At 43.0% G+C, this 26,469-nt stretch overlaps 1 protein-coding gene across 5 annotated transcripts in view; it reads right to left on the reverse strand.

Moving 5' to 3' along the window:
• Positions 1–7,004: 7,004 nt before the first annotated feature.
• hivep3b (HIVEP zinc finger 3b) overlaps positions 7,005–26,469 on the reverse strand; it is a 46,783-nt gene continuing 27,318 nt past the window's right edge. For all 5 annotated transcript variants that reach the window (XM_030393706.1, XM_030393705.1, XM_030393704.1 and 2 more), the window contains 8 exons: positions 18,568–20,923; positions 17,663–17,952; positions 15,467–17,488; positions 14,742–14,887; positions 10,389–10,564; positions 10,126–10,227; positions 8,737–9,398; positions 7,005–8,577 (listed from right to left, as the gene is read on the reverse strand). In XM_030393706.1, coding sequence (XP_030249566.1) covers positions 7,918–8,577; positions 8,737–9,398; positions 10,126–10,227; positions 10,389–10,564; positions 14,742–14,887; positions 15,467–17,488; positions 17,663–17,952; positions 18,568–20,572 — 6,063 coding nt within the window. In that variant the 5' untranslated portion in view covers positions 20,573–20,923 and the 3' untranslated portion in view covers positions 7,005–7,917. The remainder of the gene's footprint in view (positions 8,578–8,736; positions 9,399–10,125; positions 10,228–10,388; positions 10,565–14,741; positions 14,888–15,466; positions 17,489–17,662; positions 17,953–18,567; positions 20,924–26,469) is intronic.

Below are 26,469 nucleotides of genomic sequence, written 5' to 3' on the forward strand. Positions count from 1 at the left end.
AGAGGAGGACATGAGGTTAGAGGGATTTGCCTAATGTGCTGGAGTAGAGAGATGGAGGCTGATGTGTGAATAGGGTCTAAGCGATGGAGGTGGAACAAGATAATGGATCCCAACAGTGATCATTGGGAACCCATGTGGGAAGTGGGAGGGAAGCAATATTCTGGTTTGCAAAGGAGGTATTTTAAATTGGACAAAACATATAAAATCAAGGTTCATCACTGATATCCAAACCCAGAAATGTAAACCAGAAGACCAGAGGCTTTTTATTTCTAAAAATCTAACCTGTGAAGCTCCTGATACAAAGCCTGACACAATGTCATCAAATGATTGTGACCTTTAAATGTATTCTGAAACTGAATCGGAATCAAAAACACTTTTAGAAATGTCTGAAAAATGCCTTATTTAGAGCTAAATATAGATTAATAAACCTCTTGACCTCCAAGTACTGTACTGGCAGTTTGATGTTACTGAAGTTAGATGCCGCCATTCAGCAATCTACTGGACTTTACAAATCAAATCAAATATTTGCTAATTACTTTTTAATTGTAGTCTTCTTGAATAAGTCAAGCTAGTGACAAGCTGAAAATAGATCTTTGTTAATAAAACTATACTGAAAATGTTTTGTTTTTGTTGTTGATGCGACTGGACTAATGTTAGCGATGCACTGGATATCCAAAAAGTCTGTTATTTCCCCAAATGGTGCGTCTAGTCTAGTCTCTTAGTAGATACAGAAACAATACATCACTTTCACTGATTCACATTACAGGTTGATGTGCAGATTACCAGAATCTCAGGTGATGCTGTCTCAAACCAACAATGAGTTAATGACAACAATGACATTTATAATTCATAATTCAGCAGAAAGGAAAACATAATGCATTGCAGAAAGGGAGGTGGATTGACGCCCTGGTGCCACAAATGAAGCGGGAAGAATATAACCAACCTCAAAAGACTCTTATAGACGCACTACCCTGCTGTATGAGCCAGAGTAAGTTAGCTAACTGTAAGACCTATGTTAAATAAGCATATATATTTGCTAATGTTAAGTCAGTGTTACTGGACTTTGCCAGCATGTCCAATGTTTTAGCCTGGTTGGAAGACCATTCTTATCTCATCTAAAGAAAAATGTTTTAATTTGCAGTACCAAAATAATGAATGAATGAGCCAGTGAGTGAAACATGCAGGGCTTGATGATTAACATGAACTGCACTAATTCTCATTGTGGTGAGGACTGTGGGCTGCATGTCGAAGGGACCTTGGGCAAGACACTGAACCCCAAACTGCTCCTGATGTGCTGGTCGGCACCTTGCATGGCTGCCACCACCATCAGTGTATGAATGTATGTATGAATTACTATAAGTTGCTTTGGACAAAAGCGTCTGCTTAATGCCCTTATTGAAAATGTAATGTAAATGGTGTAGGTAAAAAAAAACAAAAAACTTGGGGCCTTGTTTTTACTTCTTTAAACCAATCATGATCGTTTCACAAAGCCCAGGATGCAGCTACAGCAATACAGTGTCTTGTTTTACACATGGGCGGTTGCACCAGGCATTAAAAGGCAAAGAAAATTTAACAGCTGCTAGCTTGTTTTTGTTCATAACATTAGCAACAATCAGGTAAGGATTCCTTTTCTTCTACAGCAGGTAGACTACTAGCTCTGGGGTTGTTTTTGTTGTATCCCATAGCAACAGGGATTTTAAAAACAGTAGGAGGCAGAGAGAGGAAGGAAGGAGAGTGTCCACTGATATAACCCTTCATCTTATGAGTCAGACTAGTCATTTTGTAACCGTATGAGTATAACCATCATAAAATACATTAAGGAGTTACATTTGACTGAAATGAAGCCTCCATGATGGCTGCTGAGGGCTCACATACAGATAAGCAGGCTGCTCTCCCCTGCCCCTCTGGCACTATACGCTGCTGGTGTTGTCCCACCCACATGGTGCCCAGTATGCAGGTCAGCCGTGCCAGAGTCATGCTGATAGCCAAATGGCAGCCCTCACTCATGTGAATACATGTTCAGATTAGTAGCACTGATTTTATCTTTGCTGCAATTATTTCCCAGAAAAGGACAGGTCACTTTTATGATTGGGAAATCATTTTCATTTTCTCCTGTGAGCTGAGATAATTTTTTCCGATGGCAGCCTGTGAGCATGTGAATCAGGCAGTGCATTTGAGAAAAATATAGACTGAGAGGTAGACATGTAATCTGTTTGTTATGTATAGTTTTTACTATAAGAGCATTTTGCCATTTTCATTTCCCTTCTATGGATGGTGTTTATCTAAAGGGGCTTGTAATCCATTTTCCATGAAACATGACACCTGAACATATAGAACACAACAGAGAGCAGACAGAACGTTTCCTCGCTGCAGTGGGCAGCGCACTAAAACATGTCAATGAAAACACTGAGGAAAGCAAATTAAACACAGAGGAGGACAAGTGGGAGGACAGAACTGAGGATGGTCAATACAGTGATTTTGTGTTGTGTAATAGAGAGACTGGGTATGGTTGTAACACTTTTTACTTCAGTACTGGTAACTCCTTGAATTTTATAGTTTCTGTTCTCAAACTTCTATACCTTATAAAGTACCCTGTTTTATTTTTGTTTTTGTTTTTGTTTTTACTCCAAATGGATGCAACACCATGCAATTTGCTCCAAAATGAAAGTGGAGTAGGAAACCTAAGTATATAGACACAATAGGGTTTTCAATTTGTCTGATCACCTATGCTAGTATTCAGTTTTAATATGGTCTCCAGTGGCTAACCTGTCAAATGCCTACCTCACGTGGCGTCTGTCCAGGTCTGCTGCCTGAGTCAAATAGTGAGCCAACAATTGCTGCTGCACCTCAGAGAAAACTTTGCTGCTGCTGCTCTTATAACTTACACTGGGAAGATCACTGGACCCCCGGTCTCTCAGCCTCTGCAGTGATCTGCAGTAACTGCTCAGTGTTACATGGCAGATCTCATGTGCCTTTGCAACTGACTTGCCCTTCTTTGTGAACTCATCAGAGCCTGTTTTTAAAACTCTGTGTTTTCCACTGCTAGGCATCCTGTAAAAATTATTACAATCAAAACAATGTTATTAGTGAGAAACAACAACTTAATCAATATAATCAATAAGATTTTATCTGCAATGGTATAAATACTGAACAAAATAAAATCTTGGTAAAAAAAATCATTTTCCTTTTTTCTACAGAAATATCAGAAGCGAAAGATCATCATTGACTGATTTTATATTTCTAAAGAAACTAAATAAACAAACTGACCATAAAGGACAACACAATTTCATACTGTTTTACTATGCTTATTTGTGGCGGACCCTGCCACCTTTCTAGCTTCAAACAATGTTCTGGGGACCTTATTTTCCACTGAGAACAGCTATTTTCAAATATTTCTGAGTTTGTATTATTACCTCATTAATATTCTAAATATTTAAAATTCTAAATTTGAATTTTTCATAGAACCCCTTATTCAGCATCATCTCAATCTGTTTTCTTCTCCTCCCAGACTCTCAGAGGAAGAGTTATTAGTGAGTCGATCAGGATGCACTAGTGTCAGAATATATAATCTGCCAGACTTCCGGTGGGGAGGGCACAATATTTCCCTCTTCCTCACATTTGTGGAATGTGTGACATGGTGGATGAGATGTCTACATTGAAGATTTTATAACACATTCTTGCACCAGGGGTTATAAGTTCAGTTCCCTCAGGAGCACAGATGTAACCCCTCTGCCGTCACATCAAGCAGCTGTTCGGTCTCTGAAATATAGATAGTGAGTAAAAGCGATGCAAGTGAGGGGGAAGCTAGGGAGTCTCTCTTTGTTCAGCCACGCTCCTGTGTGTTTGCCAGCTTCTGTCCTTAACGCAGGTGTTTATTTTCAATTAGCAACCTTATCTCCTCAGTTCACTCTTCTGAAAACATTATCAGCCTCTAACCCTTCTGGTTCGGTGCTGTCGGCATGTACAGAGCTTTGAAAATGGAAGAGAGCTCATTCCCTTCAAACTATTTTTCATATGGGTGTCTAAAAATACAAGTGCCTCCCCTGTTGCCTGTTTTATAACATTTTTTGTGGAACGTCAAGTCACAGCAGCAAACATCTCTGGGCTTCTTGTCAACACACTTGCTGCTGTGCCTAAGTCAGCTTTACGTAATCCACTGTGCTGTGCTGTTAAACATTGTTGTGCAAAGCACCAGTGACAGTGAGTGGAAACAAAAACACTGCAGGAATGGGAGTGATACATTAACAGGAACATTGTTTTGTGTGTGCGTATTGTTTTTTACTCCTTTAGTTGCACGTGAAAGGAGTGATTAAAACAGTGCTGTAAATTGGATGATATAAAAGAATGATGGCGGGTTCAATCGTTAAAGGATCAAAATCAGCCTTTGGAAATGATAAGTGAGTGTCCTCTCACCATCATAAAAATGGGCGTTTTCAGGACTGTTTGCAACTCATTGTTACAAAATGAACACACAATTGACCTATATAGCCAAAAGAATTTATAGACTTGTTATTTAAGTTTATGTTGGTTGAGATTTGATAAGGTGCATTTCTTCAGAAAGGTGTGTTTACCCTCTTGACCCTAATCAAAACCAAGTGAACAAGAATGCAAATCACACCACCTCCTTTATTCAACATCATTCTACCATGGAATGTGATAATATTTGGATGGATACCTTGAGGGTTGCTGATTTAGTAAGGACATCTAGTGGTGCTTCTAAAAGAATACAGCTGCCCTAACGAAACAAAATCTCAGCAGACTGAAAATTGTGGGTTTATATCTGCTACTAAACCCTTGTCACATGGTGAACAATTAAGAAAAACAACCTAATAAATGAGCAGAGAGGCACCATAAAAGGAGACACCACAGGGGGTTTAGATCCGCTATGGAGAAGATAACATGTTGGCAGTAATAGTTTCTGTGAACCACTGATAAGTTCACATTTGTATGCTTGATAGGCCTACATATCATACTGTATCAACATTTCTACAAAACATGTCATATCATGTTCACATGACATGATCATCATGATCATATGCAGTGACAAGAAACAGATATATTTGATGAGAAGAAGGGAAATATTTCACATAAGAGTGACATAATGGGTGGCTATAGCTCAGTGGGGGAGCAGGTTGGCTAATGATCGGAAGGTCGCTGGTTCAAATCCCGGCTCTGGGCGCAGCTAAGCTGCATGTCGAAGTGTCCTTGAGCAAAATACTGAATCCCAAATTGCTCCTGATGTGCGGTTGGCACCTTGCATGGTGACTTGTCCAGGGAGTACCCTGCCCTTGTCCAGAGACAGCTGGGATTGGCTCCAGCAAAACCCCCCGCGACCCCATAGAAGACTAATTAACATTTTGACACACATGTACTTGTGAGAAGGAGAGGTAAAAAAAAAAAAATCCTTAAAGCTGTAGTCAGTAACTATTTTTGGTTATATTTGCTAAAATTGTCATTATGATCTGACAGAATGAGATACAGGTCAGGTGTGTAAAAATCCACTGTCTGTGGCTCCACCCAGTGGCCCTAATTTGATTTGCAAGAAACTACCGCTCCCAGTAGAATACAACCAATCAGAGCCAAGGATAGTGTCTGAGAAGCGTCAATCACTCTTGTGCATACTCTGCTGGCAGCCCCCCTCCCTCATGCAGGCACAGTGCCTGCAGTTACCTGGTCAGATATGTTCATGCCCAAACTGTAAAAAATGGCGGAGAACAGACAACAACAACAGAGCCAAAAAAACGCCCCACCATTGGCCACTTCAAAGAGAAGAAATAAGAAGACTGACAAAGAAAAGCAGTGTAAAAACAAAGAATTGGACCGAGCCAGAGAGAAAACAAGGATAAATATTGGAGTGTCATTTCAGAGGTGGAGGGAGCTGCAGGATTTGTAAGGACTCAAGAGTGATGCAGAGTTTGCTGCTTTTCTGCTGGACAAGTAAGGACCCCTTCCTGACATATTTTTAATTCTATGTTTTTACCACTAGGGTATGGTGGCAGCGGTTACAGTAATACTCACAATAGCGCATATGGCCGTACGATGTTGCAGTCGAACTATGTAGCTTGTTGCTAAATCTAGCTTGTTAGCTTGAATACTAACTCTGGTGTTTAACTTTGTCTTTATGGCTGCTGGTTAGCAAAAGAGTATGTCAAGTGACCGGCAGTTATAATAACGTTAGATTGTGTTCAGGACGCTCTGAAGTGGTTGAATTGGTTGAGAGAAATAACGTTCTCATGGTTCAGAGAAAAAATGTAGCGCTGGGTAATCATTAGCTGGTAACTTTGTCTACAGCAATGTGCAGAATATTGTCTGTTACTCGGGATATATACAGTGATCAGCATGAGGCACTCCTCATTGTAATTAAGTTGTATTGGCCAGAAAAAGAACAATCAGGGTTTATGTTGTTGTTATTTTGAATGTGACATCCTGGTTATCTGGCTTCCTCTGTTACCGTCCTTACTTACATCTGTGGGGAGGGGCTTTTAAGGCAGAGCTGAAGTGCAGCAGAGAGGAAGAAGGAGGGACCTGGCAGCTGTGCTCATTCAAATATTCTGGCTAAGTCCACTTTTTTCTCAAAACTCCAGACTGCAGCTTTAAGAGAGAAAGTACAAAGTACAACCAAATTTACCACCAACTACACCAAAGTAGAAGCCAAGACCAAAATATCACAACATGCCACAAACAACCACTAATATCACCACAGGGTACCACAAAAAGTTACCATACAGAAATGACAGCTTCTTGTGTTCTAACAAATTCTGATGTGATCAGTTCGACACTCAAGAGATATATGTTGTGGTTTTAACGTGGTTTCTTTGTAAGTGTTCCAACTTCCCTGATCTGTTGTGGAAAACCAATTTATTGGGTCATAACACAAATAATTATTAAACAACAATTTCTTAGACCCCCACACTGTAAATAAAACAAGCATTGTGGTAGGACTGCTATTGCAGCTAAAGCATGATGCTGTGCACATGGTGACGTGGGAAAAAAAACAACCAATCTCAGGGGAGTCTGGTGCATTTTTTATTTCTTCAATGACTAGAAATTTTGCTGTGTGTGAAATCTGCAGGGCACTTAATCCTCCGGTACCAGCCAAGCTCACTTCCTCATCTCTGTCACCAATTCAAGTCACAAGAACATCATGAAAAAGACACATAGATGTAACAAAAACATCCTTTTTTCAATAAAAAAAAGTAAAAAAAGAAAAACAACCTTGACACAATGATCATTGTCATCAAATAACAATAAATAAGGAGCGCTCTTCCCTGTACAGAGATATAATCTAATCTAAAATCTTTTGTAATAAAAAATAGAACTTCAGTGCAATTCCTTTGACACGTTTCTGCTGCTCCTTCAATATCTCCGCCATGCGACACTCTGTTACCCTGGCATTAAAGCAATGGAACAGAAACAATCAAAACACCAAATATTAACCCTCCCAAATGACACAAAAAAGCAGATATAAAATTTCACAGCCTTTCTTTGTCTATCCGTACTGTACATCTCAAAACACAAACCTGGACAGAAAAGGCACAAGTAACTACAATTTGTGTAATACTGGACAAAATTTGGACAAACAGAAATTTAATTATTTTTGTTTAAAGATTTTGGTCATTTACAAATTTATACATATTCCTTTTACATATATTCAAACAGACATTAAGATTACCAGTATCAATACAGATACAGGAGGGATATATTTTCATATATATAATTTAGATGTATATAGATAGACATTATTTTTACAAAGAAAAAAGTGCATTTTTATAACAAACCTGAATATTGCCAAAGAACAAACATTTAAGTTACCAATAGTATTGAAAACTGTATAAAAACAAAGCAATAGAAAACAAGACTAGTGTAGCAACCAATAAAGCAAAATGGGATGCATGATGCATCAAGGTGTAGACACTGTTACGTGCTCTGGTCTGCTCTGGTTGAGTCTCCTTTAGCTCTTCCCTCAACCCAATCACCACCAGAATGTGGCTCCTCCCCCTCTGGCTGCTGTCCAGTGACAAGCGAGGCTACAGGAGCTGCTAAACTGAGGGGTGCTCTTGAACGACTGTCTCTGACGCTGCGTTCGCTGGTCTCAGTAGCAGACCTGCAAGTGTGGGCTGAGCTATGTGAGCTGCCATATTGCTTTGAGTCTGAGGTCTCCAACTCCGGTTTGGAACATGTTAGTGCTGTGCTGAGAATGCACCGCCCTGACTGGCTGGTTCCTGCTGCCTGGTGCTCCCACCAGTGGTCTCCAGGAGTCCTAAGCCCTTGAGTTCTGGGGGTCCCGCCCCAGTATGATTCAAATCTGGCCAGTGATGGCCCCTCCATGGGGGGAGATGTCGGGGATGAGGGGGTGGTAGGGTGGGACCTTGGTCTAGCCTGAACCATTTGGATCCCTCCAATGGGGATCATCAGGCAGGGGACCTTGGCTTGTTGGGAGTGCATGGGAAGATGGCTGAAGATGGTGTCTGTTGTTTGGGTGCCAGAATAAGCCTCACACGTAGAAATACGGAAAGCAGGTGGAAACAAGCTGGTTTCTGGCAATGCTGGCCCCTCTGCTGCTTTACCACCTTTCTCCTGTAGGGGGAGCAAAGACATCATCATTACAGTTCATAGACTCACTCTGTGATTACAGTCCTATACACTGAGATTTTCCAATATGGAAAGTGCAGAGGAAATCCAGTACATTGTGGTTGCTGTCTATGTCTTGGCACAGACCAAGTAAAAAAGACTCACCGGTTTGACAAGGCTACCCTTTGTACCTGGGCTCTCCCATGGCAGGTATCCTGGGGTCCTGTGCTGTAACCCCAGTGGCAAGGGAGGAGTCCGAGCTTGGGGTGAGCGGTAGCAGCTGGGTGAAATAGGGAGAAGAGGAGAGAGGGGTCTGATGGGAGATGGTCCTCTCTCAGGGGAGGGCGAGACATGCCGGCTGGGTGAAGACAACTCCGTCCTGGGGGAGAGGCTGTGGAGGGGTGATGACAGCTCCACACGTGGAGAGAGGCTGCGGCTGGGGGAACAGCTCTCACTACTGGGGGAGAAAGCTCTTGGTGATGCCTTAAAGCCCCGCCGGGAGAACAGCGCTCTCCTGCTGCCTGGAGAGGCAGCTCGTCGACTGGGCCAAACTCCCCTTGGGGACAACTCCGGACCGGGACTGGGACTGGTGCGGGGAGGCTCGGGTTCAGGAGTGCCCTGCTGAGAGTGCCTACTGCAGCTGGAGTGCCCTCCTGCTGATGGGTGGGTGTCTGATGAACAGGAGGATGGCGGATCATCGTGGGACTCGTCTTCCTCATCGTCATCGTCATCTGTGTCGTCATTGTCCTCAGACTCCTCCACGTCAGAAAATTGATGTTCCTCCTGTTCCTCAGAGCCACCCACACGCTCATCACTTCCTGCTGTTTCTGCGGACAGAGAAAAATTCACTGTTTAAATTATACCCTTTTAGATCCGTATTGTACACTTTAAACCTGTACTGAATCTACAAAATCGTACTACAAAACATCAAAACACATTAACAGAACATTTTTTAGGAACAAGCACAAAGGGTTAGGACAGTGTACTGTGTCTTTCTGACAAACCTCACCCACCACCCATCAAAACCATGTTATAAATAGACTGAGGATGAATAGACCTGAATTTAATTGAATAGCATCATGCCTCTATTCACAAACTATCTCTACAGCCTTGTGAATGAAAGGGTGGTCTAAATTGTTTGTCCTTGGCTCAGGTGAGTGTAGTCTGTCAGCAAGAAAGAGACAAAGAGGAGAGACGAAGTAGAGGAAGGTTAAAGGGGAAATCGTGAGGTGGCTGGCTTTTTCCGGGGACGGATGAATGTGTTGGAATGGGTGCTGACATATGCCAGCAACACATCCTTGAGAACAAGGTGAACTTGCCAGACAGCCGCAGCCACATCAGGAAACGTTCTGTATTCGTCATTCATTTAGCTTCTGCTTTTCCGCATTTCTTATGCATGGCCAAAGGGAGGAGAATAGAACATGGTGTTGCATAAGCTGTCAGTGCTGAGCAGCTACAATTCTTTACAGGCACAAGTTCATCCAGCTGTGTACCAATATTTCTCTGCAGTGGATGGGAAATATGTGAGATGCCTCTCCATCCCCTCTTAAGTACCTGTTTCCTCGCTCTCTGGCTCGTCGAGTGATGACTCAGATACTCCCATCGCCTGGCATTTTTTCCCATGAGCCTTCGACTTCATATGTTTAGTAAGGTTCCCTATGAAGGAACAAGAAAAGATCATTAAGATTGCCCTCGACTCTTTGAGGGTAAGAAAAATTAAGAGGGAAATATTTGCTAACTGCGCCTTAAACTATAATGAAATAGAAAGAATAGCAGTACAAATCATGTTTCAAGTGACTCGTAAATTGTTCCCTTACCTTTGGTTTTAAAGGCAAAGTTGCAGTGTTTGCAAATGTATGGACGGACATCTGTGTGCGTTCGGATGTGCTTTTTCAGCATGCTCGGCTTCTTACAGCGGATGCCACACTCTCCACATATGTACTTGCCCCTGCCGCGACCTCTCACATAAACATACTCTTCGTTGGACTTGAACCTACATGAGAGAGAGCGAGGAAAAAGAAATAGAAAGACAATTAGGATTAGGTTGGTCATTCTGAATAGATACTGTCATTTATAATAAAGGCATACATAGTTTTGTACCAACCCTACAATGTGCTTTGGGTTGTTTTCTGAGGGCTTGCATTTTACACATTATACCCATGGTGTGAGCCCTTCAGAAGATGAGATAGTTAGGATTACTTTCATATTAACTGCCAGTCTCGCTGTATTGAAAATATACTAGCTGCATGCATTAAGCTTTTTCATTGCCATACACTGAGTTGCATTTAAGCTGCGTGATATTTATTTTTTTGGGCCGCATGAGGGCATCAGAACAACCTAAAACACAAATACACTCTAGAGTGACACATTTCACTCTTGTGAAGGTGTGTTTTTGGCAACCTGTTGGTATTCAGTCCAAATAAAGTGAAAAGTAGAATACTTTTCACTTTATTTGATCTCCACCAACTCTTGTGGATGTATCTGGCACTTTAGCTGATAATGTTCAACAGCTTGTTTTTTACTTGGCCTGTCTATCATTTGGCGCACTGCATGAAGCACACAGTGGGTGCATTTGCTGGAAAGAAGGTTGATGACAGTGAAATTTGCCAGATGAAAAGCCCAAATAATCTGCTAAAAGATGCTAAATGCCCTGAAGCTGAATTGAGTGATAATTCTCTTCAGCTTTGTCACAACAAGCAAGCACTTGTAGAGCATCTTACCTGGTTATATTAGGTGTGCTCCAACATAATCATCTGGTCTGATGGTTTACCATTATTTTATAATTTTATCCTACTTTATTTGTATGATGGGTTCCTTTATTGATTTAGCTTATGTGTTTAATTATTTTTATTATTGAACTTAATTCGAAATTTCTGAAATTGTATTACTGTTTGTTTGTGTTATTTATTTTCCCAATCGGTTGATAGTCATTATTTTATGTTGTTGAATGGTTTATAATGCACATGTATTCTTTATGTTTATTTTTATTGTGTCTCCTTATCTCTAATGTTTTATACATTGTTTTTATCGATGCAACTTCCACTGTAGCTCATCCTTTGTGTTTCCACCTGTAATAACATGTGCCATATAAAATAAAGTTCAGCTTGCTTGTTTACGTTTTAAATAACACAGTCATGTGACCCACTGTTCTCATAAAATATTGATATGTGCACCTTTAATAATGATAATAAATGTGGATGTGGGTTTATGTGTAGCACAAATACACACACACACACACACACACACACACACACTAGGAAGAGAAACTGGGAAACAAGGCTTTCTTTATGGAGGCGGGTCAGGGAAGCCCCACCAAAACCCCGGCAGCACTGAGTCCCTTGGCTGTTCCCTCCACTACACCCTGGGCACACAGAGAATACCAGCTATTCTGCTGTGACCGGGTGGCCCAGCCAACAACAGCAGCAACTAAGGAGAGGGAAGGGAAGCCTGGCTATGGCCCACAACCTAAAATAGACACTATATATAAAAATCAAGCAACATTTTTAGGTCTAGTCTATAAAAACATTGTTTATACACAATCTCAGTGTTTACCAAACGGCTATTCGTGGACACAGCGGACCGCAGACATTTAAAATCTGAATAAATTGTCCTCTATGCAAAACTCCATCTGCTTTCACTACTCATGAAGAGATGCACAAACCATTCTGAATTGTAAATATCCAATGTGTGCTGACTGTGTTTAATTACAGGATATGCGCCACATCTACAAGAACCCGGGCTATGAATGCTTCCAGTTGTATAACAGAACCGGCAACAGCAAATCATAACAAATTGTTACACAAATGTAAAATAGTCTCAACAGTGGCATTATGTTGTATTCATTCAGGAGCTGGCTACTGTTTACTGGCATGTATTTGTTGCCACTTCTAAAAATATCCACCCGCATCTCAGTAAAAACAAGGCAGAAGTTGCACTTCACACATCGAACATTAAATCAGAAACCCGTCTCTCGCTAAACTCAACCGGCAGTCTGCCCCTGCTTGTACTGTGGCTTCCTGGCTGCCATGGCAGATTGGTGGAGAGAATGCCGCTTTCAAACATTGTGTGACTGATTGATAAAGTCATTGAATATCAATGCAGCAACAACTGAATAGCAGTAAAAGGCAGTGATGCAGGGTACTGAAACACATTTTGATCATTATTCAACCAGAAAGGAGTGCTCGGGAATGGCTATGTCATTTCACCAGTATGTTTAAAGCATTATGAAAAATCTGCAGTGTTGCTACCACTAAGATGTACACTATGAAAATCAATCTGCATGTTTTAACAGAATGCAGAAGGAGACGGTTCAGCTTGTGTTCACTAAGAGGGATTAAAGCTGTTGTTCCACTGACTTTTCTGCCACCAAGAAGGAATAGCCATGCTTTCTTATTTGCTAAGACATGTTATTGAGGGGAAAAAAGCTGCCTTGATCCAATATCTGTTTCTTTAGCTGTGTGAATGTAATAAACTCTGGAGACCCCTGCACCCCTCTTTCTTAAAGGGATTTCTGAAATTGGATCCAGATGAAATCATGCAGGCCAGTGGAACATAAACAAAGCTGCACGATGCATTTTCATAAAAACAGTGTTGCTTGTTCTCTGCAATAAAATGAGTGGCAGACAGTTGTGATTTCAATGTGTTGACAAAAGGGAGACAGGAATAATGAGTCAGGGTACAACACATTCTGCTGTGTTCAAGAGTAGCAGTGCTTATTTGCATGCACAGAGAAAATACAACAGGACATCAAGAGGTGCAGGTACACACAGAGAGGACGCTAGAGAATGAAGAGAAAATAAAACATTGGTGAGTAAAACTGCAAGAGCTGCCAGAGTGGCACAGGCAGCATGAACAGAAGGAGGAGGGTGGTATGATGAAGAGTGAAGACTGTAGGCTGTTTATGTATGAAAATGGAGACTTCCTAAATGTAATGGGGGGCTGCAAATGATAAAGACTGGTAATTACTGCCTTATCTACTGTTAAGCAGACAACTCCTTCACACTCAATCTGTGTGCACATTTTCACAAAACACAGGACTTAATGTGCAAGTGTTGACACACACCACACACACAATGTCATGTTTCCATCACTTTTGGAGACATCAAGTACTACATACTACATAACTTATGTTCATTTCCAAGAGACCTATGCTTACAAAACCATAACTTCCGTTTGCCTTACCCTAACCGTAAACCAAGTCTTCACCCTTTAATTAATGATTTACATTTTGTCCCCATAGGGAAGATGGTGCCCCAAAGCGCGGTGTGTAAATAGATGTCCCCTTAATGTGGGTAATACATGTTTAAACACAAATACACACACATGCACACACACACTATTGTGTTTGCATCACTTCTGGCGACATTAGACACTTATTTTTTGGAGACCTACCCTTATCATAACTATAAACACTACTTTCCAAAGTCAAACCCAACACTGAAACCCTAGCCCACATTGTGGGGACTTACAAAGTGGAGTTTTTCCCATCTACCTCTTTTATCCATATCTATCTGTGCCACAGCTTCAATGTAAATAGATCTGCACAGAATCAGCAATTGCATGGGGAAACTTTGAGCTCTGAACACATTAAACTGAAAGATGAGAGGCTGCCCTGGAAACAATCACTCGGACATTTATAGAAAGCACAAATATGTAAATATGTGAATGCAGTTAAGTGTACAAATGCAGACAGGTTTGAAGACAAACAGTTGCACACACTGCATACAATCAGTACTGATGATTGCTTGCAGATTGCCTCATATTGTTCCCCTGTGTCTTTTCAGTGTGTTATGTAACTATAAAAACAGGTATTAATGAGAGTCTAACAGTGGAGTTAGACAACCTTTTCCCCCCTCGACGAACACACACATACGCACACTTTCCAAATTAACACTTCTAAAAACACAGACACTCATGCCAGCAGCAAGAGGAAAAAGCTTGGCTGCAGGTACAAATGAAGTCCCTGCGGGTTCCATTGGCTCCCATCTGTTACTGTAATTCTCTATGTGCACTCCAGTCAGCACTCCATAGTCTCTGTTTTCGCTGTCAGCGGGCGTTGGTTTGTGACAGAACAACACATTACTTGTGTAATGAGGCACCGGCATTATTTGCAAATATTGATTTTTGAATTAAAAGATGTGCATTTTAACAGTCACTCTTGTAGTTCTTACCCGCCTTCAAAGATGCGAACACGAGAAGCCTCGCTCTGTTTGGAGGTGGAAGGCGCTTCCTCTTCTCTCATCTCTTTAGTGTCCTCCTTTTCATGTTGCTGCTGATCCTTTACTTGAATGAAGGTGCTGGGTGGGGTGGCATGTACCTACACTCAAAACACATAGGAAATTTCAAAACAACTTAAAATGAAGTGCTAACTTTAATTGTTAAGAGTACCCAATCAAGTCAGTGCTGTACTCCTGTCAGATTCATGATAGACAGTTTGATGCAGCAGTACCAAAGATATTGTCATTTTTATTCCATTAATTCTTTCTTGTTAGCTAGCAGTGGCTAATGTAACCAGTTAGCTGAGGAGCAGGCTACGGAAGCCTGGTCATTTCACTTCTTTCCAACTCCACTGCCCCAGTTTTGGTTCATTTTTGAAACATGTAGTTTTGAGTCTCAATAGCTGCAGGTTATATCACCTGAGGCAGTTTATCAGATTTTGCACAGCTCCCTTTGGAGACACTTAAGGCTTATACAACTTTCACATATGCAGTAGTACTTCCTCAGACCTGTTAACAGACTTTGATGTTTGAAATGTTTCTCATTAAAACATTAATGCTGGGTTCATGAGTAAAACATCGAGACTAGTTAAAAAAGACAACATTTCATATTCTACAGAAGTTCATGGTCTCCACATTAATTTATATACACAGTGAGTGTACATTTTGGTTATGTTTACCTCTGACACACGTGGGGTCCTGCTACTGCTAGGGGCCGGTTTGCTTGTTGCTGGGGATGGGGCCATGGCCATGGTATATGTCTCTGAGCTATGCTTCTGTTTTGAGCACAGTAGGGACAACGCCACCTTAGTGCTGACGCCTGGTAAGTTGGGGTTGTGGGCACTGACGCTCCAGGTAGAATAAACTGAGGTGCAAGGTTCCCTCAGGGCAGACGGATTGGGCTTAACATAGTTCAGGTAGCACCAGTTGACTGAGGTGGAGGTGTGGAGGCTGGGGTATGAAGTGGTGCTTTCTACCCCTTGTTGGACTACTGGCGGTGCCTCCGTTTTTTTACTTGTTTTCTCAGATGACTCCTCCTCCTCCTTTTCCTCACTATCATGCTTCCCTGGATCTTGCTCCTGTTCCTCCTCCACCTTAACAGTTGTCACCTCCCCCATCTGTAGCTGTTTCTTCTCTCCTTCTTCCAGTTTTCTCCCCGTGTTTTTACTTTCTTCTTCCGGTCTTACCTTCTGTTCTATGACCCCCTTCTCCTCCTCTCTAGCCGTGTGCTCCCCTTCCCCTTCCTCTTTGACCCTTTTCTGGTGACGTTGGGCCTCAGTGCTGAGCTCCAGACTGGCTGCAGGAGAAAGCATGCGTTTACTTCCTCCAGCCCCCAATGGACCGTATCCCTCCCCAGATCCTGAGGCCAGCTCTGTGGGTAGAGTAAGGGGAAGAAGGCTCTTAAAATCGGTGGAGGGGACCTTCAAATAGGATCTCTGCAGCTTATCCCGTTCCACCTGGCCCATGATGACCATTGCTGTGCAAGAAATGGGTTCCTGTGAGTGAGTGGAGGCCAGGATCTGGGACAGGGTAGTATACATGGCACTGGCATAGGTAGGTATATGGGTCTGGAGCCTCACAGGCACCACAAGGGACACAACTGGTGTAAGCTGTGCCACGCATGTGGCGATGACTGGTCGTGGGTGGTGGTAGGAGATTCTTACAAGAGATTGATGGGTAAGGGCAGAAGAGATGGTGGGTCTGCTCTCTGTAGTCGGAGGGGACGAAACATGTGCAGTAAGTCGTGGAGGGAAAGGCAAGTACAGAGTTTGACCATCTCTCGTCCTGGAGGTGAACTGGAGAGGAACTAGAGCAGGTAGCTGCGGTAGTGGTATGCCCAACCTTTCTGCCATGTGGATCTGTGCTGGGTGTATCTGTATAGGTGGAGGTCTTGTCTGTGAATGTAAGAAGGCTCTGTGTATTATTTGGGTGGAGAGTACTTCAGAGAAGGCTGTGGTGACGGGGAGAAGCTGCGACAGTGATCCTGGGGAAAATGTTTGCTGGCCTCTGGGTTGAAAAGGGAGCACATCCTGAGAGCGCGGAAAGATTTGTGGCTGGAACAGCTGCAAGGCTTTCCCTGCGGTATCTAGGCTGAACCGGGAGCTTTTCTCAGTTGAGTAGAGAGGAGACTGGATGGCACGGGAAGGCCCAGGCTTTGGACTGTCTGCTCTGGACAACTGAGTCATGCTGGCACCCTCCTCCTGCTCAGGTTCCCCTAATGTGGCATGCTTCACAAGGAGACACTTTCTCCTTTCTTTCCAGGAGGATGCAGACTGCTGAGGTGACAGGGACCCATAGTCAAATGACTTACTTCTGGCCTCTGAGATCTGCTCTGCTTGTTGGGGGCTTGTTGGGGCCTGCTCTGAAGCTGAGCGCCTCATCTCCTTGTGGCTTTGATGGTGTTGGTGGGAAGTGGATGGCACCATCAACATCTGGGAGCTTTGGCTACTAGAGGCCCAGGCAGCAGACTCTAGTCTTGCTGTGTCCTCAAAAGAAGCAGAAAGGCTTGAAGTGTGGGAAATGTTGCTCTCTTGACTTGGGCTGCGAGGCAGAGACACAGACTCAAAGCTAGACTCCCCAGAGGACTGGGCTGCTTCTACCAGGCGGAGTCTCTTCTTCTTTGGTGGCAGCTTCTCTGCAGGGAGCTGGGCCAAAGTCTGGCTACGCTGAGGCCACTGGAACTCCTCCACTCTCTCTGCCTCCTAGGATACATAAGCAGTTCATTTATTTACCATTCAGTGTAATATAAAGGGAAATTGACTGCTCACCTGCACAAACAGTTTTTCAGGATGTTGAAGTAGAAAAATAATTTAAATCAAAGAGGGTAACACCCTTAAAACAATCAAGCATCAATGCTTCTTTAAATAATAATGCACCTTGGATGAGGATGTTGTCACTGGCGGTGACACAGATGGCATGTCGGCATCAGGCTCCACAGTAACAAGGATCTCTGGCACTTGGATGTTTGGCTGGCGGATGAGGCGAGATGTAGAGGGTGATGGTTTTGGCTCGAGTTGTTGTGTTTGCTGAGTCTCTCTGAGGTCTGGTTCTTGACTTTCCATGGACAGACTCTCCTGCTTCTCAAAAGAGCTTGTGTGTTGGATGACAGACACACCCTTCCTGTCCTGCTGCTGCTGTTGTTTTGGCTCAGTCCGTAAAGAAACACCTAAAAGCAAGCAGAAGAAACAACACATTGGCTCCCATCATATTATAGGGGTATACTGCTTTTAAATGAGGACCCAGAACTGCCTCTTCATTTCATTCCCTTATCTGTAGTCAGGGCAACATAAGTATTTTTTTCTAATGTATACATATATTTTCTTGTACATGCATATGTTTTCTTTGGCTGTTTACATTTACTCACTTGTTAAAAAGGTATTAAAAGATATGAATGAAAATTTAGAGCTGCAAGAATAAAGAAAGAAAATTATTTGTGATGATCGATTATTCTTTTCAGTCATTTATAAAAGCAAAATTGCCCAACATTTGCAAGTTCATGCTTCCAAATGTGAGGATTTGCATTTTTATGTAAATGAAGACTCTTTGGGTTTTGGACAGTTGGTTGGACAAAAGAAGCAATGTGAAGAAATCACATTTGGCTCCGAGATAAACTTTTTTTTTAAACATTTTTTAATGTAATTTTACAGACAAACTGATTACTAGATTGATTGTGAAAACAATAGGCAGATTAACCAACAATGAAAACAGTCGTTAGCTGCAGTCCTACACAGGATGATTTTGGTATTAATTTATCTGCTACTGTGGGGATAAATAAACAAACCTGAGAGGGCCTGGCTGTGCTCTGGTCTGCTTGGCAAAGGAATGAGGCCTGCAGAGCTGCCTGACATGGCTACAGATCCAGGGCTTGGAGGATCCTCCTCCAGACTTTCCTCTTTCCTCCTCTTTCTAACAGCCATGGCCAATGCTCGGAACTTATAGTGCATCATCATTGGGGGGCGATCCTCCCTGCATGTTTTACTCGCATGCCTGCTCTCTTGTTCTAGTGTTTTCTGCCCAAGACATGTGCCTTTGTGGGTCTCGTAGCCTTCACTATGTTGGAAATGGGCACCACAGACTTCACATTCGAACAGGCTCTGAGTCCTTTGTTTTTGTTGTTGCTGGGGCTGCCTAGCTAGTTCTGTGCCTCTGGCGGAGGACGAAGAGGAGGGTACCGCCTCCTCCAGCAGTTGCTCAGCTCCCAGTGGGACCTCTATGGCAGGTTGGCGCTTCAGCATACGCTGGGCATGGCCAACCCTCATCTCTGCTACCACTGCTTGCTGCTCATCGAATGACTGGCAGAGACGGTAACCTCTTGGAGACATGGTGCTAGAGGTGGAGGGCTCTCCTGGGCTGGTAGATGATGGCATTGAGTGACTTCTAAGCAGAGGCACTGCTGACAGTTCCTGAGTACCTGCTGGATCTGCCTCAGGATTGTGGAGGTGCCTCAAACCACTGGGGCCAGGGACTTCTCCTTTGGGATCAAATGCGTAGGGATCTTTAGGGGCGGTAAATTTAGGGGACTCCATGCTGCTCTTCCTGGACAGAGAGGAGCGTCTGGGCTTTACACTGTCAATCTCACTGGTGTCTACTACTGCTTCATTGATAGTGATAAGCTTGGTGATGTGCTCTATTACTTGGGTTTTGGGTACAGCAAAGGGAATGCCCTTGTCCTCTGTTCCTGAGGATGAGGAAAGTGAAGAATGAGGCTGCTGCTGATGGGGACTGCGCTGCTGCCCTCCCAGCCTTCCATATTTCCCTAGAATAATTTCTGCGTAGGTTTTGGCACTGGCACTGGGGGGGCTAACTTGGGACATGTCAGTACTGCCTGATCCGGAGAAGTAGCCAGACTCTGTGCTTCCCTTACTGCCGGGCCCTAGGGAAGAAGAAGAGGTGGAGGAGAGGGAGGAAGGTGGGTCATCTGGGGAAGCCATTGGGCCACGTTTCCTTTCACTAAGCCTTAGTGCCAGCCTTTGCTTGACAGCCTGGGAGTCTTCAGGCCTCTGGCTCTCCTCCGAGCTTCCAAGCAGCTCCTTGCCACCTTTCTTCTGCTGGCCCAACATCTCCTTAGATTTTCTGTGTTGGCCCGTCTCTTCTTCAGACTCAGTGCTTTCTCCTTCTGTGTGCTCCTCTGGGTCTTCTCCAACGCCGCTGCCTTCTGGTCCACTCAAACTCTGCTCATCCCGACTGGACGCCAGGCCTGCTTTAATGCGATGGGCATGGGACTTGCGGTGCTTATAAAGGTTGCTCTTGGTCTTGAATGAAAAGCCACAGGGGGCACAAGGGTAAGGTCTTTCTCCTGTATGTGAACGAATGTGTTTCTGAAGAACACTTGGCTTGGCACATGGACGGCCACAGTAAGAGCACACATATTTCCCTGGTTTTGGGGGTTTCTTCTCCCCTTTTCTGGGTGAGCTGACTCCTTCTAGGCCCTCTTGGCTGGACTGAGATGGGGCCCCCTGACCATGCTCACCCCGGGTGGAGGAAGTAGAGGGAAGAGATGAGGTTGATGAGGAAGCTGGAGAATAGAAGCTGCCTCCTGAGGAACCTTGGGTTTCTGAATGCTGCCATGCTACTGCTTGCTGCTGCTGTAACCGAAGCAGAAGGTCAGTGCGTCTGGGTTGGCGATTTTGCAGGCGGCCCAAAGCTCTGTGTACGGGACGAGGATTAGGAGGCTGCTGGGGCTGCTGAGGTGGACAAGATCCTAGCGAGGATTCAGCCGTTACATGCTGTTGCTCTTGCCTTCCAGAGCGCTCCTCATCAGGCGGACGGCTGGGCTCAGCCTCCATAGAGTGGGGAGGAGGCCTCAAAGACAGACAAGGAAGGGCTCTCGGAGCCTCATGGGGCTAATCGCATGGCAGCAGAGAGGTCAGAGGCAGGGGAACATCGACAGACTAAGCTGTAAGTCACAACAGAAGGCCTTTTTCAGTGTGGGCCAAAAGTTATTCAAGAGGACCAAATGAGGCATCATTAAAAGGTGCCCTGGAGCTGCATGGATGCAGGTAAACATAGATCATATCCTTGAATGATGCAGCTCTGCCTCTGTCCAGCCTCAGCCATCTTAACAGCCCTTCCAAGGTCTTCTCTGCATCTCCTTTGTTGTCGTAAAGAATGTTGACTGCTCAGACTTCTGAATGGGTCTAAAGAAACACAGAAAAAAAGAGTTACAGAAGCAAAAACACATAAATACATGTATTAGAGTCTCTTAAAAAAAAGTTTTGTCAGAGAGAGCTACAGTAAAGCAAAAGGGATGATAAAGGAAGGTCCTGCTAGGATAAAATACAGATACAGCAACACACATATGACTTTGTGAGGAAGACTTGTCTCCAAAAAGCCTGCCACACTGTCTGGAAAAAGAGTTATGTTTGTAGAGCTGAAGGCCAAAATCATTAGTGTCCTATTATCCCTCTTAAAAAATTGTCCCATGTATCATACTATGACGAATAGGGTTACATTTCCTGGTGTAGGCAGGGTTGTAATGAGAACATTAGTGAGGTAATTGCATCAGTGACATGTTATTGCTCTCATCTGTCCTGGCTTCAACTCTTATTAAGCATATAGTGTGCAGTCATTCAAGAGAGAGAGGCGCACCTACTGTAAATCTATTAAGAACTATTAGGTCAAGCTGTACTCTTCATGTACCAATTTAAAAAGGCACACAGGCTTTAGTATGTGAACCTCCACACTAGTTTATCTTTTTAAATGTAAATACAACATAAATATTTGATTCATATCCAACCCGTGACTGGCTTATGCTGCAGGAGTCAGAGCAGCCCGGGGCCAGCAAGGCAACATGCACTGAACAGGCAACAACAGAGGAGACCACAGTGTCAGGGCAACGAGTCAAAACAAATGTTGGAAATACAACCTATGCTTATCTGATCTGGCACTAAAGCTAAGGGGGTAAATGGAGGGGTGCTGTTTTCTTGCGGATAAAGAGATTTGACAGCAACTGGGTTTCAGCGTTCGCCCCTCACACTCACTGCCACCAGGGTGCAGTGTTTATGAGGGGTTGCCTGTTATGAAGCCAGTTGTGAAAGGGTGCTGTGAGAACTTTTATCAAGACAGATCTATTGTAATATTTCCCGCTCACACACACTGCCACAGAGCTGCATTTATGAGAAGCCAAGTGTAGCTGATCATGGAGACTTGAGGGCACAATGAAATCTCCTCTTTTATCAAGATGTATGTTCTGTAATATTCCCCAATTACTACAAACCCTGCACTCTGTCTCAACTTGAGACGTGGGATTCTTGTATCGCAGCCAATCAAAACACATTCTGGGAATGGATGGAGCCAATCATAACATTTTCACTGAGCAGCCAAGCCAAACTGCTGACAGTCCCAGCACAGGCTCATTGTGAGTATCAATCATCGTCGACGCTACTTGCAACCCCCCCCCCCCCTGACTCTGTCAGAGTCTAGAGATCAGAGCTCAGTGAAGGAGGATGCCGTGTGTGTGCTCACCGCACAGCTGTAGATCTCTGTGATGGTGCAGACAGCGTGCACCACCTCTGACAGCTAAGAACATGCCAGGAGATGAGATAACAAGGGAGAGGGGTGGGGCAGATCTAGGAACCGAAAAGAGTTGAAAGGCAGAAAAGGCATAGATGTTCTATGATATCAGAAATGTGCACATGAAGTAGGAGTAAGAACGAGTGCAAGATGAAGAGGTGGAGAAAAGAGAAAAACTGAATCAGTGACCCAGTGGCTGAATAAACAGCAGAAGACTGCAGCTTAAGGTGCCAGTGGTGGCAAGGCAGCACTGACAGTTTTTTTTTCTTCGTTTTTTTTTCTTCTTTTTAATGAGCCACACTTTTGCTCTCTCTGTGCGTCTAAAAAAACACTCTGCACAGTCAGCCTTCATTAGAGCCAGTTTACAGTGTGGAAAGAGAATCAGTCTACCTCTTGGAAACAACTTGACAGATTCTCGGCTCCACGTTCCCCCGCATCTGCTGAGGGCCGATCATCTGTTTAGGGAGCGTTTCTCCAAGCAGACCAACGCTTTGATTACAGCGCACGTTTAGTATCAACATACAGCAATTAGGCAGCACAACAAACCGAATCAACACCATTAAAATTCTCTGTTTTCATCTTTTCCACCTTTTCAGCGGAACAGGAAGACTTTAGTTTGTGGTGGCAACTAAAACTTTTTCTGCACTTGAGCTGAGAGAGATACATTAACCCTCCAGAGTTACATGTAAATGAGTTAGATCAAAAGAGAGTGTTGATCTTCAAACACCTGAACTTTAGACACAAGAAAATAGTAGCGGACAACAAGGCTGTCAAAGATGGACAGTATTTCAACCAAATTGAGTTACTTTTGAGTATTTTCTATTCGTTACAAAAAAACTTAATCATAGCTTGAACTTGCCATTGATTTATAATAGAACTAGATACCCGACACAAAAATGTTGTCTATCTAGTCGAGCTGAAACGATTACTCGAGTAACTCGAATAATTCGATTACAAAAAATGGTCGAGAAAAACCTCTCCCTCCAGGCTTCGTTTAATTCCTATCACCTGCATTATGTGGCCTTCTTAGCTCAGGGATCATTTTTCCACACGGACTATTATTGCGGACACACACTACGTTCAGAATTGAGTTGGCGCGATGGCGGAGAGCCAAGAAACCGCCTGTAAAAGTCTGAGAATTTTCAAAGTTTGGGATCATTTCACACTTACAAAAGAAGATAACAAAGTGCAGTTGTTAACACCAGCTCACCAAGCGTCGCTGACAACATTGATGTTAGCTAATTTAACGTAGCCTACCATCGCTAGTTAGAACGTATGATATTTGTAGAGGCTGTAGCTTGATGTCGGTATGACTAGATATCATGTTAAGATGTGGAAACTAATTTGTGTTAAACTGCAAGAGAGTAGTAGCCTACACCAAATAACTCCTTTCCACACACACACACACACACACACACACCCATCTCATCTCTCTCACTCTCCCTCATGCAATTTTTTTTTTCAGCACATGACAGCAGCAATTTGGAATAAATGTCTGTATGTTTTTTCAGGAATAAAAGCCAATTGTTTGGTCATTTTCGTTATGCATTATTTGGTATTATTTAATAATGCAAAATTATTTTTTATTAGACTAGTGCAGTGCCCGTACGAAAAATGTATTCCTATAGAAAAGTGGGAGGTTAAGTAGCTTTTTCATGGATGGCCAGATGAGGCTGTGTTTGAAGGTGGGACGTCAGGGATATTTAGGTTTGTTGTGAAATCCGACATTCCAGGGTATAATTGGCTGTTTTTGACTATTTTTGATTTTGCCATTATATTTCACCTTAAAAACTATTTACTTGGTGTCATTATTTTCAGCACAACCTCACATGTGTGACTGTACAGTTATTTTTTTATTTTGACATACTGTATTAACACAATGGACCTAAAATCACAAAAAAAACATGAAATCTGAGTAGAAAAAGTTAGATTTTTTTACTGTGAAAACCACAAATATGTTTAACAAACCATTTTTTTATTACTTATAATGCAAATATAAATTGTTGTTTGCTAAATATGTGCATACATTTTAAAAATGTACAAAGTTATATGAAACTATTTACATTTAAATGCAGGCAATGCTCATTCAGCACTCCTCATTGTTTTGACTCATTAAACAAAAAACCGACTCCACCACACACTAAACACACTACACCAAACACTACATAACACACTAACTATACACTCCAAACACGCTAATGTAACAAATCTCTCAACTCTCAATTCTCAATATCGCTGTCTGTACACCGACCGTCGTTGCCTGTCATTCATCCGCCTACGTCCCTCCCACAACTTCCTGTTCCTCAACAACCAAACTTGCTGCTTGGACATTTTTGTGACAAAAGCCCGTTTCTACCGTTTCTTCCTGCACCAGACACAAAGCAAACGTTACGGCAATGTTCGCGAAAAAGCGTGGTGGACATTATTTACCCTAAGTCCAGTTTTGGACGTGCCGATGCGTCCGGTCTGTCGCCTCGGGAGGTGGGCCGTGTGGGTGAGCTAGCGGCTAGCAGCTAGCTACTCACGAACATCGACAGATTCCGATTCCACTTTGTTGTCTGCGCGTCTCCGGATCTCCTCAGACCCGAACAGACTCGGTCCGGACTCTTTTAGTCTCATTAATACACAACAGTCAGTTTAGATGCACTGTACAGAACGGGACCGAACCGCCGGCAAAATCCCGGTCCAGCTGGCACAGCTGCAGGTACAAATCTGCTTGTTTCTTAAGGTGGGGGGGTCGCGGTGGGCTCTGCAGTGATTGGCTCTGGTGTGCACGTGACTGTGGTGGCTCCATTGACAATGCTCGCTGAATTTGTAAAGCATTTCTGAAATAATTTATTCACGGTATCATTGCAGTCCAAACAAATGCAACGTTGCACACCCTTGAACCACGCAGCAGCCATGTTGAAACTCTCAGGTCAGTCTGATCCTGATCCGCAGAGATATTTGAGGCACACACACACAGACAGACAGACAGACAGAGATTCCTTGCTTTTATAGAGAGATTACTCGATTAATTGATGGGATAATTGGTAGAATACCCGATTATAAAATAATTCGATAGCTGCAGCCCTACTATCTAGTCCCATGAGAATTGCTTACTTGACTCATTTGCCAAAAAAAGTCTCAAGCTTACAGGTTTACTTCACGGTTTTGTGGTCCACAGACTCTTCTAAGTAGTTTTTCTCCCGCTGGCCCCTTTCTCTAGCTCCTGTTGAACCGATAGACTTTACATTGTGATGACATCATGTTGTTTATTCTCAAATAAGACCCATTTGTCCTCAAGTTAAAACTTTTGAAAAAATACTGTGCAACAACAAGCCTAATAACATTCAACAATAAACAAACTGGTTGTTCACTCAGTTGGTCCAGACTTGCTACGACTAACAGAACCCACCCAGCGTGCATCCCTGAATTTGCAGCCTCCCACCCTCCAAGATATCCTGATTGACCACTTAATGTCTTTGATGTGGGAAATCAGCAATAAAGGCGGGTTAAGGTCAGACCAGTACTGAGGCAATTAAATCCCTAAAACATGATAATTTGGGTGATATCAGTATGTTTACAATAATGTTAGTATTGACATTTTGGTACATATCAATTCTGATTATTTGAAACAGCTTAAATACTCTTTCATCTGTACACCAGTTCTAGCTCCCTTTTCCCTCTCCAATCCAACAGTGAGTTGCTACTACTACTACTGAAGTGCCTCAATTGCTTCACGTACTCCAGAAGTAGCTTAACTCCGATGCCGTCATTCTTAACAAACAGTACACAATTATTATATTTATCTTTTAACAAAAATATAAAAATTGATGCACTCAATGTTGTGTCAATTCTGCTTGTGTTATTGGACATGGTATAATGTCAATGTTTTTTAAGGTATAGTATCAAAGTTATTTCTGTTACTATATTGTGAAAACACTAGAATAGAATTACAAATTACTAACATTTCAATCTAATACATTTCCAAAGTATTATTTGCACCAAGACCCTTTTTTGATTTAAAGTATTTTTGGTCACTTCCGCACAGAAAATAAAACCAGCGTGCACAATAAATTGTCTTCCTCTACCTCCCTGTAATCTGTAATGAATGTCTTTGTTCACAGAGTTGGTTATCAGAGTGTAAGTTTAATGATCTCTGGCATAGCTGTTGATGCAGCCCTTAAAC

The sequence above is a fragment of the Sparus aurata genome, chromosome 17 (assembly GCF_900880675.1).
Source record: "Sparus aurata chromosome 17, fSpaAur1.1, whole genome shotgun sequence".
NCBI lineage: Eukaryota > Metazoa > Chordata > Actinopteri > Spariformes > Sparidae > Sparus > Sparus aurata.